The 13,627-nt window shown below is 37.7% G+C and overlaps 3 protein-coding genes across 3 annotated transcripts; 1 reads left to right on the plus strand and 2 right to left on the minus strand.

Annotated features, from left to right (window-relative positions):
• Positions 1–1,317: 1,317 nt before the first annotated feature.
• Positions 1,318–2,383, minus strand: LOC140948330 (uncharacterized). The gene has a single exon (XM_073397558.1). The coding sequence runs from the start codon at positions 2,055–2,057 to the stop codon at positions 1,548–1,550; it is 510 nt and encodes a 169-aa protein (XP_073253659.1). The 5' UTR covers positions 2,058–2,383; the 3' UTR covers positions 1,318–1,547.
• A 178-nt stretch (positions 2,384–2,561) lies between these two features.
• Positions 2,562–10,159, minus strand: LOC140948331 (transmembrane protein 216-like). Its single transcript, XM_073397560.1, has 7 exons — positions 10,138–10,159; positions 9,869–9,885; positions 9,230–9,323; positions 8,302–8,400; positions 4,332–4,440; positions 3,621–3,713; positions 2,562–3,438 (listed from the first exon to the last, which is right to left on the minus strand). Exons 1-7 carry the CDS (start codon positions 10,154–10,156, stop codon positions 3,417–3,419), a joined length of 453 nt encoding a protein of 150 aa, XP_073253661.1. The 5' UTR covers positions 10,157–10,159; the 3' UTR covers positions 2,562–3,416.
• Positions 10,160–10,230: 71 nt separating this feature from the next.
• On the plus strand, positions 10,231–13,371 carry LOC140947691 (leucine-rich repeat-containing protein 51-like). Its single transcript, XM_073396868.1, has 4 exons — positions 10,231–10,440; positions 10,555–10,607; positions 11,179–11,355; positions 12,163–13,371. Exons 1-4 carry the CDS (start codon positions 10,338–10,340, stop codon positions 12,424–12,426), a joined length of 597 nt encoding a protein of 198 aa, XP_073252969.1. The 5' UTR covers positions 10,231–10,337; the 3' UTR covers positions 12,427–13,371.
• Positions 13,372–13,627: the final 256 nt, after the last annotated feature.

Genomic DNA, 13,627 nt, shown 5'->3' on the forward strand with positions numbered 1-13,627 from the left:
CAAGTACATGCACAACTGCCTCAAAGCAAACAAAGCAGAATGTTGTAATGGTGGCTATTGAATTTTCTCTTGATAACACTGAATAAATTCTGGGGACCTCTTCAGATTCATCTTCCAATTAATTCAAGCATTTGTATGTGAATTTCACGTATCTCAAGGGCTACATCTAGACTGACTATTTCCCTGTCTGTCCCGTTATTCTTTCTTGTGTTTACAAAAAATCTGGTACTCATGGGGTTCTAAATGAAAATTTGTATGAGATTCTACTTCTCCTGCAGTTATTGTAAAGATTTTAGTTCCACTGTAAATAGGTGGCAGTAAAACTCAAAGGGTTGGTTGTTAAAACGAAGTCCAACTTAGACCGCAGTTTAGGAAATCTTTGGACCTCCAGATCTCTTTTGTAGTGGGTTATTTTAACGAGATAAATGCTTTTCTTCTCTACACTATATGCTTTTATAAAACTGTTCACGATAAATGTTGTTTATAAAAAACGTTTGGCAAATTGAAAATGGCATAGAATACAACTTTGTTGAACACTGACTGATCTCCATTAACTGGCCCAAAAGGTTTTTCTAAAGAAGGCTGTAGTGCCAAGAGAAATATTATTATTATGTTCTAGGCTAGCCCCCCTCTTATGAAAGCCCCCAATAACTTAAAGATCTAAAACAATTAAGGGGGAGCGCACCTGGGGACTAAGGGTGGACCCTCCAGGGGGGACACACCTAAGGACTAAGGGTGGACCTGCCGAGGAGGAACGTACCTCGGGACTAACGGTGGACCCTCCAAGGGGAATACACCTGAGGACTAAGGGTGGACCCTTCCAGGGGGAGTGCACGTGGGAACTAGGGTGGGCTCTTCAAGGGGGATACACCTGGGGACCAAGGGTGGACCCTTCAAGGGGGAGCGCAACTGGGGACTAAAGGTGGACCTTCCGAAAAAGAGCGTACCTGGGGACTAAGGGTGGATCTTTTTAAAAACTCAAGAAACATGCAGGGCTTAGTCGTTTTATTTTTTGCTATTTTATTCCATTTTATCCGTTTTGTTTTACCCCTTTTATCCTTCTTTCAATTTTTCAGATACACAGGGGCGTATACCGCCCTGGGCTTTCCTACTGCGCTATGTATTCGAATTTCTCACCCCCCCCCCCCCCCCCCCCCCCATATTTCGGCTTGGGCAGCTCCTGCGACTTTGTTGGTAAGTCACCACAACTTCGAAAACTGTCGTGACTTTGCCTTTAAAACACTTGATCACACAAAGTTTTTAAGGTCTTATGACACGACATAATTTATCTTTATCATGTCTTTAAGGCGAACTCTCTTCCACAAGATACCTTTTATTTCTGAGAATACATCTTCGCCTCTCTACTTAACAACCATAACGAACGTTTGATACAAATAAGCTACAAGATAACAATGAATATTAAATTTACAGCGGAAGAATTAAGTAATGACGCGTTTGTCACTAACAATTCACCCCTCTTCAGTCAAAATCACTTGACTTTACTTCTCTACGCAAAGCTCACACGTTAACTTTCCTAACAAAGGGAATCATTCTTGAGATTCTAACCTATTCACAGATGATAAATCTGGTAGAGGGCTATATGGGATCTTCTCACGAGAAATAGCACTACTCTTGATACTTTTTAACAAAACCGGGAATTTTGGTTTGACAACTTTTGCACCGTCTCTGTAAGAAGGACCATGTTGAGCTGCGTAAACCGAAAACAGTTCATTTAATCTCTTCTTTTCACGCAACCCCTTCTCTCGTAGTTCTTGCTGATTTTTTAGCCGAACTAAGCTTTCTTCTCGCGCCACTTTGGCCTTTTCTTGTCTTGTTTTCAGTTCTCGAGAGTATTCTTTTGTTCTTTCCGCTTTTTTGTGAAGATTTTCTGTCGAGGAAGATGTCAGTTTCTTGCTCTTCTTCTCCCCGCGTCTCTTTTTCCCTAAACGTCCATTGGTTGCTGTTGATTCTAAGTAATTCTTCGTTGAGTAGATTCTTTGCGCAGCAACAAGAGAGCTCTTTCTAACGTCATTGATTGACGGTAGAAAACTTGACATTTTGCCAACAAGTTTTGTGGGGCTAACTTCGTCTCTGGCCAACTTTTGTTAAGTTTCGAGACTCAAAGTTCTTTAACTTATAACCAGTGGCAACAACAGCGGAAATTCAGGAAAACTGTTCACTAAAATCACACATTTGCGTCACAATAGTAATGAAGATTATGCCAATTGGAACGCGCGCGCTTCTTCAAACTTTTATACTGTGACTCTCTATGACGGGAATTCTTCCTTTTTGCTTATTTATTCCAGAAAGCATTCGATCGAGCTTATTCCAGGATGAGAATAAAAGAGAATCGTCTTTTTGAGCGTATTTAAAGAATTTCATTTGACTTGGAAGTAATACATGGAAACATCATGTTAGGGGCACCCAAGGACGGTTTTCTCCTAAATGCATTGAAAACACTTTTTATGCTATCCAACAGAGTACTCTTCGATCTCCAGAAATGCATTTTAAGTTGCGCTAGAAAATTTGTATCTGTTCGGACTTCCTATGGTAACTTGAGTCTTTTCGAAACTACAAGTGCTTCAGTGTTATTTTAATTCCCGAAAATTTTAGATACTATTTAAAGTTTTACGAAAGTGAGGATTTTTCTGATTCCTCTCTCCATCGCATTTCCGAATCCGAAAAATTTAGATTTTCTTTTCTTACAAAAAAATAGCATAACGCGGGAAGTGAAATGAGAAAAAATTAAACTTTCGAAAATCGTCGGAATTTAATATAAGGGAAGCTTTGAAAATTTTACATGAATGGAATGGCCATCTAGAAATTTTTAGCCTTCCTCAAGCCATAGAAAATTTTCGGCAATTTTTCCTTCTCTGAACAGATATTTACAGAAAACAGTGGTTGGGTGCCCCTGATGTTTCATTACTAAAGTGTATCCCATTACATCTGTGTTGAAAACTAAGTAATTTTTTTTTTAACTTCGCTCGATTTAAGAGTAACGACCTGGCTGGCATGCAAAAAAATTGAACCTCAAACTTTGAAAAGGTAGTTATATTCCCTCAAAAGGGGATTTAAATATAACTAATACTGATTTTGAATCCTATCTTTGACTTTGTTAGTGAATTATTATCGTAAAAATTCTACTTTTAAAACTTCATTATCTTATTTGTCTTGACCATAATAGCCCATAAAATACACAGCCGCCACCATCCTTCTCTGTTGCTATAGGGATGTTTCGAGAGATTTTGAATCTTACGTTTCAAGCGCTATTTTGGCTCAACAAATGTTTCAATAATTAAAGCCAAATTCATAAGCAGGCATTTTATGAAATTTCTTATTGTGTTTGACGGCTTAAAAGCTCGAGGACTTATTAAGAACATCCTGGATGGCCGGTTTGTGAAGTTAACCATTAATGATCACCGCAGCATAGTTTGATGTCTGAAAGAAAAAAGAGGGAAGAAGAAATGTAACAGCATCCTATATCTTCGCAACACCAGCACTAGGGGGGTGACAACCAGCAGAAAATATGGCGAGTCTCGCGAGTGATGAGATTGCAGGATCTTTGAAGGGAACAAACAACAATAACAACGACAACTCAAGAAGTTGGTTTGATATTTTACCTCTTAAAAGTTAAAACAGCCGCAATGCTGAAGATCATTTCCAGTCCAAGGAGCACTAAGGCTATACTTACAAGAACTGCTTCTATTCTCAATCTAAATCACAGAAGAAAGCAAACAAATAAGGTGATATAGGCAACTGGAATAAAATGAAATGATAGCCGTTGTTTTGATGCATTAAATTTGATGGAAACCCATACTTTTTTAATTATAATGGTCATCAGTTTTGATTTTTATTGAATTTAACACTTCAACAAAAGCTGTGATTGGTCAGAAACTCTGAGAAACCTTGCATAATTCACTTCTCTGACTTACTCTACCAAAGTTACACAGCTCCAAAACACTTTAGTTTTTCTATGTACATTCCATGAATAAGAACCAAAAGGAATCCGTGAGTTGAGCTCAAACTGAGCTTATAAGGCATTGAAAAATAAACAAACAAACAAAGTAGAAAACTAAACAAAAACAAAAAACAGTGACAGATCTTGACCTACTGTGAGTGGTGGTGGTGGTGGTGGTGGGGGGGGGGGGGGGGGCACACTCATGTGGACCAAGAAAAAAAAGGGGGTCCACTGATAGAAATTATATATTTTTTCATGATCAACCCCCACAGGTATCTTGGCCAAAAAATAAGTCAAACAATACAATGGAAGTGTCCCCCCCCCCCACCCCCTCAACAGATCTGCCCCTGAAAACCTGCTAAGTACTACTTACACATATGTCTGCCACAGTAGGATGAACAAGTGAATGAATAGCACAGGAATACCAAGCACCAATGACAGAGCTAGTGATAAAGTTCGCTCTGCTAGGTTTCCCTTATACCCTAAGATAAAATGAATGAAAAAGGTCCGGATGCAATACCATTATTCTAATAACTGAAGTCTTGAGCCAATTCACCCTAATGACTTGTTAAAATAAAGGGTACTAACATTCAGTCTGGTCAATGAACTGATTTGATGCTTGCATGGAAATGAGGAAAGCTTGCTGACATGATCACAGGTTTGTCTTGGAAGCTGTTTAGGTTAAATTCTGCGGATGCAGTTTAGCTAAATGGTGATGATGCTGCATTTTGGTAGATATGAAAAATTTTATTTACTATGAAATGCAATTACCATAATTAAATTTTGCATCAGATAGGGAACCTTGGTCCCATTGTTCAAAAAAGGCAGATAATGCTATCCAGTCAAAAAATCTCCATCAAGTGGATAACACAATAATATTGGTTTCTTTAAATACTTATCCATTGGATAGTGATTTACCTGGTGGATAGCAATACCCAACATTTGAAAAGTGGGGACCTGGTAATAACGTTTCTTTCATGTTTAGTCCCCTTCCACATTATTAATATTGTGTGGTTCCAGAAAATATCCATACCCCCCCACGGATGGTTAATGGAAATTCCTAGGGGGTGGGGGGGCTAAAGGGTAGAATTTTCCGAGGGGTACAGGGGGTGCCCACGAGAATAATTTTCCACAGGGTTGTAAAAGACGCGATTGATCATACGAGACATACTTAAGTATATGTGGATTATTTTGATTTGTAGCACAACAAAAATTAGAAGTAGATGCCCTTTCGAGAAAAAAAACTTCAAGATGTTTGTCTCAAACGTCGATCGTCTCTTGCTGGGAGTTCGCTATCATCTCCACTCTAACGATTTTGTCCACACACTCTAACGATTTGTTCTAACGCTCTAACGGATTGCTCTTACGACCTAACGGTTGATTCTAAACAGCTAACGGTCGGTCCGTCCAACGTTTGACTTTGACGAAGTCTTTAAATAAATATCGTCCTTCGGGCAAATCGATCGTAATTCTCAACAGGTTACTTCTCCGGGAATAAATTCTAGCGCATCGATTAATAATAATTTCCTTATGTCGAACATGTATCTAGATTGTGGACTCGACTGCAGATAGTCTAACAAAAACTTACGCTAATCGAGAACAAACGTCGTCTAACTCGGCGATATATTTCTCGGGCTTTGTGTAAACAACTTTATGCAAATTTCTGTTGACATTCAGTGAGCTCGTCGCGACAAAGCGTTGCGTGACGACCCAAATGAGACCTTTGCTGTATTTTATTATTGACTTCTAATAGAGTACCGTTGAAGGCAAGCTGTTTGTCCAACAGACCTTTCGCCAAATCAACTTTTGCCCGAAAATAATAACGATCTGTTCCTTCTTTGTGGAGAAGACTTTCGATCACGTGCTAGGCAACGAAATAGATCATGTTTCACTGATGTTCATTTCTGAACATGAATCGATGCATTAAAGGGGCTATGTCAGCTGGAGAGCATGCGCTCTGAGATTATGCAAATTACTTTCAACTGTCAAAATTCTATTGTTTTTAACGCGTGACTTTCTCCATGTGCGCTCTGAGGTTATGCAAATTACTTTCAACTGTCAAAATTCTATTGTTTTTAACGCGTGACTTTCTCCATCTTCTCTGTCACGTCCAAGGCTCCGAATTTAGAGGGGTTAACAAGCGAAATGGGTTTAGATAAGGGATATTTCGATAGAATTCACGGAACGTTTTTTCTCTGGTTATGCTAGATCAAGAATAAAATTGTGACGACAATTTTACTTGTAGTTTTGAAGTAAAAAGGCATGCCATTTATAAAATAGAGCGCAAACAAAAATTCAACAACAACATATTGTCTTATTCAACAAAATTAATCGAACAGGCTGATCGAAGTTGTATTTTACAAACGAACTACAAAAGACGCTAGACCGAAGATAAAGACCAAGACTGTTTCAAATCATTAACAATTAGACTTGTCTGTCGCTAGTGATTTTATAATTTAGATGCTGATAGAACAAGAGACATCGAGTCTTTGTTTTGATCGTAGGGAAACATACATTATCGCGCAAAATTGTTCGATCGTGCCGAATCACTGCGACGTCGAGAAAAACAGAACCAAGCATCATTGGTATACTACTCCACTATAAGCAGTCCGTTGATAAAAAGGGAAAGTAAACTCTGCTATTTTCCAAAAATATGCTCGAACACAAACAGTTCAAAAACATGACATTTACAGGATCTAACTCGTACTAACATGCCTCTCTAAGTCCGTTGAGAACAATCTGGACGAGCAAACGGTCGTGTTTATCTTTGCTGTGAATCCAGATAAATACAAGAAGGAATCTAGCCGAATTTTATAATGTTTCCTTCGCCAGGAGTTTAGTTTCGTCACGAAACTCATGGCCTGATGCTCTTGTAATCGTTTACAAAAAACGGCCGCCGCCAACTCGATAGCCGCTTCATTATATGTCCACATACTTTGAGCACAAGAAAAATCCAAGAGCCAGCAGCCTCTAAAATAACTCAATAGAAAGGTTCTGTGAACTATAGGGAAGATTCCATCAAAGATTCCATCGCTCATTGTGGAGTAGCCGTCATTAACTCTGCCATTACAACGGCCGCTGATAAGAGGTCATAGTAAATCCACGTAAAAACATTCCACAGGCAAACAATTTCAAAATAACTCCAAAAAATTATTCTGTAATCACCATAGAACGATTCTTAATACAAAACTTCGCTATCTATCGAACGATGGCTGAGATTTAGACAGATAAAAACAGCCTTCCAAAATCTCCGACAGAACTTGAAAAAGTTGGGCCGTCTTTTTCAAGTTTGTTTTCATTGGCTCGCGCATGCGTGTGGGGTGACATAGCCCCTTTAATATGGGACGCAAAATGAATGTTTGCATATTTTGTTCTTTTATAACCCAAATAGGTTTTTTTGTAATTCCTGAGATTTGTTTAACTGCAAGTGTAATTCATTCAAAGTTAAACTTAATTACAAACATCGAGAGATCGACTTTGTGGTGACTTTAGGACCCGAGGCCGAACTTTGTTGTAAGTTAGTTTCCTAGTAGATCCTTTTTGAAATTCGAATTTCTTCACATAGTTTAATGTTAAATCAATAGTTAACTTTGAAGTTATGCTGTAAATGTTGCATTTGAGATGAAACTGTCTTAGACAAGACGTGTACATAGTGAAACTTAATTACAGTACCAGACATCAACTTTGTCTAACTTTGTCTGTAGCTAGATTCGTTTTGAAATTTGAAAATGTTCACATAGTTTTATTTCAATGAATAATTCAAATTTAAAGTTATGTTTTAAATGTTTTCTTGAGATGACATAAACTTATTAATCTCTGTTCTGCCTCGCGCGTTTCGCTGGAAGGACTAATTAAAAAAGAGAGACCGCTCATAGTCTATCAAGCGTGCTTTACCTACGTAAGAAATACATATTGTCTTGTAAAAGATTACAAATAGGTCAAAGATTATAAAAAAAATGTGTCTTAAGATGAGAACAGTTAATTTTAAGCGGTACACAGTCGATTATCTCTAAATATGGCAAATTAAGACCATGAAAAGGAAAATAGGAAATTCCTGGGGGGTGGGGGGGTTATACATGACCCCTCTGGAACGGAAATTCCGAGAGGGTGGGGGGTCTAATCGGAAGAACCATCCGTGGGGGGGGGTATGGATATTTTCTGGAACCACACATTCAGGCCCCAGTTGTTCAAACATTGGCTAATGGTATCCACCGGATAAATCACCATCCAGCAGACATAAGTATTAAAGAAATCAACTGAGTTATCTACTGGATAGTGACTTATACAGTGGATAACGTTATTCACCTTTTAAACAACTGGAACCAGATGTGCAGTATACATACCAAGAAAGATTCTAACACCTTCAAAGAAAGCCAGCAGGAATATAATGAAGATCTCAATGCCTAGGGTTGCACCCATGTCAGGGTATGGCAAGAGTGTACCTATTATAAAAATTAAACCAGTGAGTAAAAGCTTCTAATATGAAAACCTGCCAACTTAGAAGCATTATGCATAAAATTAAAAGTAAAATGCCCGTAGGTCCAAAACATTGATTAACACACATTTAGGACAAATAATTTCTCATGAGTGACACACATATTCCCATTTCCGGACTACTAGTTCAGTTAAATCATTGATGTGAAAAATTGAATTAAATTTTCATTTAAGATAATTAGGCAAGTGGGTACTAAATGTGGGAATAATTATTTGGATAATGCCTTAAATCACAAGCTAAAAGCTTCGATGTTTGCATCCCGACTTTCAGCAACCTTCAGAAATCATAAAAAAAGAAAAATTGTTAAAGGTGATCGCCAGCAAATGTTCAGAGGTTGTTGTAAATCATTAGAAAAGGTTTTAAAAATTACCCAGGTAAGGTAATGATACAAAAATCTCACACATTTGACTTATAGGAAAATTTGTCAGGAATAAATAAAGGCATAGTTGACTTTATTTACAGTGAAAGCCAAAGGAATGTAGGTTGAGAAAAGTAAACTGTACAGAACAAATGCTGAAAATAATGGGAAAATGGACATACACAGGCAGAAAAATGGTGGATTATATGCAGTGTGCTAGAGGCCCTGTTGGCCAGGTTAAAATTCATACAAGCAACAAGGCCTTGAAACAGAAACGTAGGACAGCAGAAATGGCAGAAAAATGCAAATACAATTGTAAAACACTGACAGCAACATGGCTTTCTGCTCAACAGTAACACAAAAGGATAGGTTTTGAAATTCAGACCAGGGACATACGTAACCCAAGAGGAGTTCTCACCTTTGTAAATGTAGAGCAAAAGTTCAGCAACACAGAAAACAATGGCATAAAATATGTTTAGGAAGAGGAATATCTGCAGTGGTAATGACGATAGCTGAAAGTTAGTTAAGGGTGATTTACTACCACAGGCCAAAATGTCAGTTAGTTTGTGTTTTTGCTACTTCTGTCATTGTTCATAACAAAATAAAGATGCCTGTGTTAATAGTTTTGCACAGTTATCACTAGTTATTTCATACCCTGAACTATTTAAAGCATGTCCATCACCGATTCCCCCTTTCAAATATGGCAAATACCCCACCCCCAGGAAAGCCTTTGATGACAAATCCTCCACCACGGAAATTAAACTCACAACTGAACAATTGCACAAGGGAAAGGGGATCAGCATACTTGGAACAGGTCATTTTCAAGTTGTCTCCAGGAAATAAAATTGTTATTTTCTTATTCTAGTGCATTTGATAAACGTCATTTTCCCATGAAGATTTTCCACTTGGCCTTATTCTAAAAGTGAGGATTTTTGAAAGTTGGAAATTGCCTGATGACTGAGCCACAATGTTTTTAAAAACACTCTTTGATTTTGTGTAGAATTAAAACTAACTAATTGGAACTTATCCCTCGAAAATTTTACAACATCAAGGATACTTCCACGACTGTTTTCCCTGTGGAATGGAAAGGACAAAAGGAAAAACAATGATGAAAAAACAAGCTTTCACAAAAACTCAAGTGTCTTATAAAGTCTACAGATCAGTAAAACACACTACTAAGTAGCTGGAAACGCAAAATACACACTTCTTCACAGGCCAAGAGACCTGAAAATAAATAGCCTAATTTAAAGAATACAGAAGGACAACATAAAGGTCATCAAAATACAAGGAATTAAAAAAAAAGGAAAGAAAAAGATTTGGAATTACCTCTGTTATCGCCCGCCATATTTGTTTTTTAAAAGGCTACCGCTGATCACGTTTGCACGTTTGCAACATTGATTTGTTGTCATGACAACTGCAACTCAAAACGTCACGAGATAAAATGGCTGCACGAAAGTGACTTCTTCGCGTACTTCGCAGGAAGCTTTTTAATACTTTTAACGTTGTAGTATTTAAGGAAGGACGATATGACAAGCAAAACTAAACCAACGGTCTCAGCCGCTATCGATGCAGACAACGACATTACCTCTCCTCTTGACTTTTCTTACAAATGTTTGGCGGGAATTCAAGGTTTGTTTTGGTATTCGATTCGATTCGATATTGCCCACTTACAACCACAGTTGAATTTTTCGCTTTTTAGTAAGGTGCTTATATTTTTGTCATCGTATTTCTCACTTTTTATAGATGCTATGGAAGAAGAGCCAAGAGCAGGTCCTCACAAATTTATCCGCGTGGAGGTAATTTGTAGAAGTTCACAGCTACTTCAGTCTCTTCTCAGAATCCCCTTTTCCCACCGGGGGGGATGGGGAAGGGGGGCGTGTTTTACAGATCTCCGAACGCCAAATGACTTCGAAGTTTAGTGATAAGGGTTAAGGAACTTATTGATTCACTCATCAATGTTTATGCCCCAGGGGGGAGACCACAGGCTACGGTGGGGTGTGGATCAGAAATATAATTTTGGAGTCGAAATTCCCCACCGTAAAACCAATGTTTTGTTTTGTTTCAAAGTTCCTCACTGAGAGTACACAGGCAATTTGAATGACACTAAAGCAGGGATTTTCTGTAGCCTGAGAAAACAGCTGACATTTTGCAACGCCACTACTGGTTTCCGCGCAAAATGATGACTGAGAAATGAGCACAGAAATTCCATACCTATGACGTGTCACCACCCAGATCTAGGTAGTTCTTCTGATTGGTTGAAAATTCTTTGTTACCTTTTACGTCCGGCATTGGGCAAAGTTGATTTGTCTTCATTAACGAAAAGTGTAGCTGGATATTTTGAGAAATTTACCTTTTTCTTGTCCGCAGAAATATGATGAAGCAGGAAATGTCAAAGTAAAGTACAAAGCAAATTCGCTTCGGTTCTGCTACAATGCCATCTCTGATCTCCAGAGTTTCTGTTCCACTCTTGAACATTTTTTGGAAGATCCATCAGACCTGGGATGGCTTGACTTGTCCTTTAATGATATATCAACCATTGATGAGGTAAATTACTGTAAATATTTACCATGTACCATTTGTTATAAATAGAGACCAAAACATGTAATCTACCTGTAACAGGTCAGGAGCTGCACAACAAAGAGGTGATCTGGACAGCTAGCAGGCTTGCTGCTCTGTTAATATCTTGAGCCGGGTTGTACTGCTTAAATATAGGGCTCACTATAGTAGAGGTAACCAGCTCAAATTTACTAATGCTACGTTGAGCCAGTCCTTTTACAGCTCTTTAACATACTTTTGAAGCACTTTTTATGACTTCTCTTGAAGTCATGCTGCAACAGCGCTGCTCATTTTGTACATCAGACAGTGTTACAATAAAAATATTGTAGGTATGCCGGGGGTGGGGGGGGGGGGGGGGTACTCATCCAATATTTGGGTATAGGTGAGCTGCTGAGGGTTTGAAACCCTGACCGTCTTTAGGACCAAAAATTCCTAAAAAAGAGTTTTGCGCATCAGTTTTGGTTCTTTTTTACCAGACAGTGACTTGACTAGACATTTTAGATAGCTTGACTAGACATTTCTTAGCAGCGTTTAAATATTATAGTAATGGGCTAATTTCATGATGATGACATTTGACTACAACTACCAGAATTCATTTCATTTTTGCTTTCTTATTCTATTATTAATTTGTCAATCCCACTGTGGATTTAAAAAACAATAACCCTTTAGCTAATTTGCCCAAGAAAACATTAACCGGTCTTACATGAATTTTCATGTCACATAATGCAAACTTGCATGTTTAATTCCAAACTGATGATCAATACAGTTATGAGTAGTAATTTGCTCTTTTTCCAGGTAATACTTCAGTACCCTAAAATAAAGATTCTGTACTTGCACTCAAACGACATCAAGAAACTTTCAGAAATTGACAAACTTGCTGCATTACCTGAACTTCGCAAAATAACTTTGCATGGAAACCCTATAGAAGATCTTCAAGGCTATAGACAATATGTTATCTCCACTCTACCTCGCTTAAAGACACTTGACTTTGTCGCAGTCACAAATCAAGACAGATCAGATGCCATGACTTGGAGGGAACTAAAGTCTAAGAAGAAATAAGATTTCCCAGACAGGAAATAGCAAGAATTTAATTGAACTGTTACTGTCAAGAGATATCAATATATTAATATATTAAGACGTTAACATCAGTCTTGAGAATTCTTGATATCTTTTGATGCATACGTTGTGGCTCAATTTTTTTCTTGGTTTAAATTTTTTATTTTTCCTTTGTCTTTGGATAAGATAATGAGTCTGAGACAAATATGATGTAAACCAAGGATAAAATTGAACCACAAAATAATATATTTTCCTATAATCAGCCTTTTAATTTTTGGATCTTTGCTAGTTGATCGACATATTTTCTTTTTATTCCAGTGCAAAATATATAGCACTTGGTACTTTTTGTAAATTACAGGACTGTACATTTTATTTGTCCAGGAAGAATGAGATAAATCTGCTAACAGCATTTTCACAACCAAAATTTCTGTCAGGTTTTCACTGAACATTTCTGGGATCAAAAGTTATTAGGATATTTCCCGAGAGTGACGTCTTCATTTTTGCCTTTTGCAGAAATTCCATACTGAAATTAATGATGAATGAAAATCATAATATTAAATCTGGGGGATGAAGAATTAAGAGTGGAACTTGTAGATCATTGTGGTTAAGGAAGCAACTTTTGGAGTTTCATAAAGAAAGCCTGAAAAAATCCAACAGCAGAATAAATATACTAATGGGGATAATGATTGTTCATATGTTAATTAACCGGTCAGTCAGTACCAGATGTGAATTTAATTGAGTTTCTGTTCCTTCCTGTTGATTATCTTACAATTTTTATTTTTAGCTATAAAGTTTTGCTGCGAATTTAGGGCCTGCAAAGTTCAAACTGTTCTGTTAAAGCAAAATATCCCCAGTGACTGATAACAGTGAGAAGTGGCTGTATTTGTAGGCTTAGTAAGCTGGTAATGACAATAATATATAGGTTATTAAATGGCTCTTTTTAATGTTTTCTTTTTCTTTTCTTCTTTTTCATTAAAAAAATAGGAAAAAGATAAGTAGACCCTTATCTTGAGTTGAAAAATCTAGGTATGGTTATGCTGCATGCTTGTTGTAGCCCTTACCCCATGTGATTTCAGAGGGTTTATTCTACAGGTGAGCATCGTTCAAAAAACAATGCATAAATTTATGCACCTATCAATGTAATGCCGGCGGGGGGGGGGGGGGGGGGGAGGCAGGGCATAGGGTGGAGATTTGACTTTTTTCA

This window comes from Porites lutea, chromosome 9, assembly GCF_958299795.1.
Source record: "Porites lutea chromosome 9, jaPorLute2.1, whole genome shotgun sequence".
Taxonomy (NCBI): Eukaryota; Metazoa; Cnidaria; class Anthozoa; order Scleractinia; family Poritidae; genus Porites; species Porites lutea.